The sequence below is a fragment of the Nematolebias whitei genome, chromosome 4 (genome assembly GCF_014905685.2).
Source record: "Nematolebias whitei isolate Nwh7 chromosome 4, NemWhi1, whole genome shotgun sequence".
NCBI classification, from domain to species: Eukaryota; Metazoa; Chordata; class Actinopteri; order Cyprinodontiformes; family Rivulidae; genus Nematolebias; species Nematolebias whitei.
Genome location: NC_056501.1, coordinates 47558215 through 47564750, shown reverse-complemented (window position 1 = coordinate 47564750; position 6536 = coordinate 47558215). Strand labels below are relative to the sequence as shown.

At 43.3% G+C, this 6536-nt stretch overlaps 1 protein-coding gene across 1 annotated transcript in view; it reads left to right on the top strand.

Moving 5' to 3' along the window:
* The first annotated feature begins 1093 nt into the window (after positions 1-1093).
* The window catches only part of nkx1.2lb (NK1 transcription factor related 2-like,b), an 8316-nt gene continuing 2873 nt past the window's right edge, over positions 1094-6536 (top strand). The window contains exons 1-2 of the mRNA XM_037676019.1: positions 1094-1405; positions 2290-2440. Of these exons, the coding sequence (XP_037531947.1) occupies positions 1094-1405; positions 2290-2440 (463 nt within the window). The remainder of the gene's footprint in view (positions 1406-2289; positions 2441-6536) is intronic.

Sequence of the window (6536 nt, the reverse complement as noted above, 5' to 3'; positions counted from 1 at the left end):
AACCCCCCCCCCCCCCCCACTACGTGGCTGAAAATGAGAAGCAGCCGAATATTAAGTCCTCGTGCAGCATTAGAATAAACACGTGGCGTGCTAAATCAAAATCCAATTCTGTGCTCCATTATTTTCTGCCATAGTAATGACTGCCACGGATTAGGAATCAATATTTCACTGCAGCAGGACCGGACCAGCTTCTTTCACATCCTGAGACCAGGAACAGGCTCAAACCCAGGACCAGGACCAGGACCAGGACCAGGACCAGGACAGATCATCAAACATTCACCTTGAGACCGACTGCAGGTCCAAAGAAGATTCAAACTTCAGATTTTCTTCACCTGCGACCTAAATCGATCCTTCATCTTCATCATCATCTTCATCATCATCATCATCATCATGGACCAAGAAAAGGCTGCTCCTCAGCGCTGAGACACAACTGCTCCTCACACACACACACACACACACGCACACACACACACACACACACACACACACACGTGCACGCGCACACAAAGATAAGAGCCTCCTGACGCGGGCGGATTAATTTGTAGCCAATTAGAAGGAGCAGAGTTAAAGAGAAGCATAAATAAGGAGGAGGATCCACTCAGACCCGGATCTGGACTGGTGAGTGTGTGTGTGTGTGTGGGGGGGGGGGGGGGGGTGTCCCTCAGATGGGGGTCCACAGAAACGGAGGGGAGGAGAAACGGAGCTCCTCAGAACCAACGAGGAGCGACAGGAGGAGGTTCTGGGTTCGGACCGCGCGCAGACCAGAGACCGTCCATCTCGCCCCTCCCACCGGACCCAGGACGGGCCGGGACCAGCGGACTTCACAGCAGGTCAGGACGGGTCGGGTCTGACACACACCCGGCTCTAGAGAAGTCCGGGCGGCGAAGGATGCGGCGGGAAAACCCGAACCGAACCGGGCAGAAGGAAGAAACTTTGTTCTGGTGAGGCTGAGCCCCTCAACCTGTCCACAGAACCGGGTCCTGGTGCTGGAGCCCTGAAGTCAGCATGAGTCCAAAACCTCTTTAGAACCAGCTCACAAAACTTTCCTGATTTTTGTTCTGGACCCATTTGATGGGACAGGAGGACTAAAGACATGAACCGGGACAGAGGAGCAGGACCGGACGGGATTCAGGCCGTCATAAATCGGGACAGAACCGCAGCAGGACACCTGGAGGACCCGGTCCAGACCCCACTGAGCCGGGACAAAGCGGTTCTTCAGGTTCCGAACTGCGGGGACGGACTGCAGACCCTGGTGGGTCCGGACAGTGGGGACATGCTGGACTCAGCCGGTACCGTGGACAAGCGGATCTTCTCCGGCTCCGTGTCCGGAGGCAGAGAGGCTCAGGCCGTGGAGAACCACACGGAACCGCCCCCCACCAACCCGGTCTTAGTCCCGCCACAACAGGTAGGCTCCGAACCTCCCGGAGGTTCTGGATCACCATCTGGGATTAGTCTCAGAACTCTGATAGACTTCAAGGACCGGACCGGTGAGCAGGTCCGGTCCATTCACACGTGGTCCCGATCCAAAGTGAAGCCGAGAGACAAGAATCAACGAAACAAGAAGAATTTATTAAATAATAATCAGATTAAACTTGACAGATTAATAAAGTCATACAATAATCTGAAGGGAAGAAAGCTTCAGAAAAATAATATAAAATAAAATAAACAAATCCACCAATAGATAAATAAACAAATAAATATTTGTAGCCTATTTATTATTATTATTATTATTATTATTATTTATACCAAATAATGCATCGATCAATATTTTTAAAAAAAAAACTTCAAAAAATAAAACGTGTCACGTCCCAACTCTGAGCTAAATAATAATAATAATAATAATAATAATAACAATAATAATAAAATATTTAAGATGAGTTTATTATTTAATTGAATCAAAGAAATAAAACTATTATTTTATATTAAAAAATCAAATAATTATAATATTTTATGGTTTTAATTCCTGAATCAAATAATCTTAAATCACAGATAAATTAATCCAGATTTAATTTCAACACAGACGAGTTTAAAATGTTCTGATCCTCAGACCCGGTCCAGTTTTACTGCAACTTTTATTATTATTATTATTATTATTGTTATTATTATTATTATTATTATTATTATTATTATATTATTATTATTATTATTATTATTGTTATTATTATTATTATTATTATTATTATTATTATTATTATTATTATTACCCTTGTTGTTGTTATTGTGTAAATGAAATAAACAAAGTTGTACAATCACGGACGTGCCGGTAACTTGCTGGTCTCTGGTCTCCAGGGCCCCCCCGGACACCGGACCACGTCCTTCTCGGTTCTGGACATTCTGGACCCGAACAAGTTCACGAGCCGCCGGCAGCAGCTGGGCCTGCGGGGGGAGCGGAGCGAGGAGGCCGGCAGGAGCTGCTGTGGAGCCGAGGACTACCAGGACAGTAAGTATCGAACCGAACCGAGCCGAGCCGGAGGGTTCTGAAGTTCAGCAGTTCTGAAGTGGACCGGAAGCTAAAGGTTTAGTTTCTGGTGAAATCTTTGCATTTCGATTGGATCCATTCAAAATATGAACGCATTGATTTCAAATGATTATTAGCAGCTGGTGCAACAGAGCTGCTGCCTCTCAGCAGGTCGCTGGTTCAAATCCCGGCCCGGGGGCCCTTCTGGGTGGAGTTTGCATGTTCTCTCCGTGCATGCGTGGGTTTACTCCGGGTGCTCCGGTTTCCTCCCACAGACCAAAAACATGCATGTTAGGCTGATTGGTAACTCTAAATCGTCTCTAGGTGTGAGAGAGAATGGTTGTTTGTCTCTATGTGTCCCTGTGATGGACTGGAGACATGTCCAGGGTGTCCCCCGTCCCTCACACAGTGATTGCTGGACATGGGCACCGGCGACCCCCGTGACCCAAAATGGAAGAAGCGGGTAAAGATGATGGATGGATGGATGGATGGATGGATGGATGGATGGATGGATGGATGGATGGATGGATGATGGAATATTTATATAAAAAAGATCAAAAGCTGCGGCCGCTTCAGGACAGGCTGCTTCGAGGCTCCGTCTAATTCCTGGCGCGGTGTGTGAAGCAGCACTGACACCGGGTCAACCAGAACCAGCTCGGATCTTCTCTCTTCTCTTTGTTAATATTATTCAAATGAAATGGAAATCACAGCTAGGTGCGTTTCTCCTTTTTCTGCTTATTTTTTTTATTTTTAATTAGTTTTTGTTTCTTTTTCTCAATTTTTTAAAGTTTGACATTTTTCATGTTTTTTTTTACTTCAAAAAATATATATATATTTTTTTAACTTAACAGATTATAGATCTGAAACAGCTTTTGAAAGTTAAATTTTAATTCTTAAAATAAAATGTTCAACAGCAGATATCAAAATATAAAACAATAAATTTAGATTTAATGACATCTGAGTCAAAATGCATTACTTATTAAAATATTATTATTATTATTATTACTAATATTAAATTTTAGACAGAAATTGTTTTTAACTGTTTTTATTTCTGCCAACAAATAAAATGTTGAGTTTGTTGTTTAATGTTTCCATGGTATTTTTTTTTTCTGACTTATTTCCTGGAGCATCAAAGTGAAAGCTTTAGTTTTTTAGGCTGAAATAAAAACATCTCTAATTAATTCAGTTCACAAGTTTTATTATTTTATCTTTTGTTTTTCTTAATTTGGCTGTAAAGTCACAAAAAGTCATCTGAAAAGAAAAACCTTGAATTTGATTTCTGTTTAATTCACGAATCAGAGAAACAAACTCGGTTAGTTTGTTTTTCCTTCATATTTTAAATCGAGTCCTCTGCAGGACTTTTACTGGGGGGGGGGGGGGGGGGTCAAGGGTCAAAGGTCAGAGGTTAGGGAGTTAAAACCAGAGAAAATTGGAACATTTTTAGAAAACAATTGCTCTTTTTTACTTTTATTTCAGTCTGCACATTTATTTATTTATTTATTTATTTGTTTATTCATTCATTCATTTATAAATTCATTCATTGAGCTGCAGCCTGAAGGCCTCTCTGAAGAATCAGATGAATAATTTTAGCTGAAAACAGCTAAAATTATTCAGTTCCTTAACAAGATGGATCCAGTTCCAGCTCGGAACCATCAGGACCAGGAGCCCTGTCCCACCAGGTCTCTCGAAGGCATTTGCTTCTAAAAACATCTGATTTCAATATTTGATGCACAATGATTCAAAATAAATCGATCAAATGATTCAAAATAAAATCAACATTTCTGATCTGGGTTTTTTTCTGTTTAACACCAAACCAAAATTCTCGTGAAACCAGATGTAGATCCCGGTTTCTGGGTTTGGGTTCTGCTCGGTGGTGGAGCTACAGTCAGAACCACATCTGGACGGGAACGCGTCAGAAACAGTTCAAGTCCCTGAAGAACCAGAACCTGTTGGAGCCACAACATTCAAACACATTTCATCTGAAACAATTTCAACAAATATATTTTATCAAACTAAAACAGCAAATTAAAAAAAGAACAAATAAATAAATAAACCTTTGTGTTTGAAGGTCAAGTCAACATTGTTCCTCCTTTAAATGTTTTGTACATTTTCTCAGCACAAGATCAGAATTATACATACAGGCCGGAAGAGAGGCAGCAAGTTTTCAGCCCCTCCTGTCCTTTTTTCTGTTCTGTTGCCCTAAAACCTAAAAATATATATATTTTTAATCTGATTAAAGATTATAATTCTGCAGAAATACTTCAGATAAATAAAGTAAATGTGGGGAACATAGTTTTGAACAATTGAAAAAGATAAAAGTGTAAAGTGTTGCATGAGCTTGTAGAGCTGCAGCAGTTCTGTCTCCACGGTCCTGGTCCAAACATCTCCAGCTCCTTCAGGGTGCATTGCTGCTGCTTCTGTCCAGCAATCCTGAAATAAATCAGAGCTTCTCAGCTGGACTCAGGTCTGGCTTAAACTGGACCATTCCAGGACCTTCAACAGGTTTTCCTTAAACCAGTGGGGTCTTGTTTAGCATAAGCTCTCTGGAAGACATCATGGTGCTGCCACCACCATGCTTCACTGTAGGGATGGTGGTCTTCTAGTGGTCCTATGGACTTCCAGCAGCTCCAGGGTTATCTGGTCTCCTGGATGTTGGTGTGATTCAAGCGCTCCATGAGTTTTGGTGCTCAGCCCTGGGCAGGTTTGCTGTGGTGGTTCAGAGTTTGATGTACTCTTTGATGACCCAGCTCACATCTGTACTGTGCACGTACTCATGCACGTTTTACAAAGAATCATTTAAAACGAGCTGATTTTTCACATTGACCTTTATTAACCTGGAGAATGTTCTTTAACTAACCTCAAATCAGACAAGGTTGGGCTTTGTGTTAAATAAAAAATAGACCAGTAAATTTCAAACACACGTTTTACTCATAAAACAAAGGAAATACAAATTTAATATAAGAAGTCGTATCATTTACATTAAAAAAACACAATAAAAGTCATTTCATGGCAACACATGTGGCCAGATGTAAGAAGGCCTTTCAGATGTTGGGCAGCGTCATCCGGTCAGGAAGTGGTTCTGGTCCTGTTGGACCCGACTGAGTCCAGTTCCAGTGGTTTAGCTCATGCAAGCTGTGGCTCTTTGTGGCTTTGACTCATAATTTGGAAAATAAAAATATTCACAGAAAGGAGTAGCTGAAGCAGTTTTAATTTGATGTTTTATTTAAATATGTGGCTGAGCTTCCTTTGACAGAGTGACGTGAATGACACGTGCACGGTGCCTTCAGGGCCCCGTGGCACAGGAAGCAGCTCAGCCGCAGGCTGGAGCCGGGCCTCCACACTGAGCTGAGGCCGAGCGGACAGACAGCTGCAACAAGAACCAGCACAAAACGTCCGAGTCATGACTGACACTGAACACACGCTCCGCTGGAGCTCAACGCACCACGTGCACAGAGCTGCAGGTTCTGGAGGCGCACGCTGAACCTCCACACCCAACCAGCCACACAGAACTTATTCTCCCTTTTTAAACTTCATTTGAAACTCACACACTTTTGATACATCTCAAAGAAAAGGACAACGAACCAAACACTAAATTAAATAATTAAATAAATAAATAATTATATGGATCTTTTCTTTTTCTTCTTCTTCTGGCTGCTCCCTTCTTCAGGGGTCGCCACAGCAACTAACTCATTCAAAGACGTGATAGTTGTTTTTACACCGGACGTCCTTCCTGACACACCACAGCCCTGTGTGGAGCAGAGAGCTGCTCTCTAGGGTGCCTGGGGGAGCACATGGTGGGGGTCAGAGGCGGACTGGCCATCGGGAGCGCCGGGACACTTCCCGGTGGCCTGGTTGCCGAGGAACGGGACTAAAGGCTCGGTTCGGGTCGCACGGACTTTATTATTTTAAATAAACAATTCACTTTTGCCTGGGCTCAGGTCTCACGCTGCACTGCAGCGACGGAGAAAGCCTGGCACATCCCCCGGCCGGGCCGGCCCCCTCCCTTCCTTTTCTGTGTGTCACTCACAGAGCAGAGACACACACACACACATTGCGCCCGCCCCCCTCCCCGCCCTAG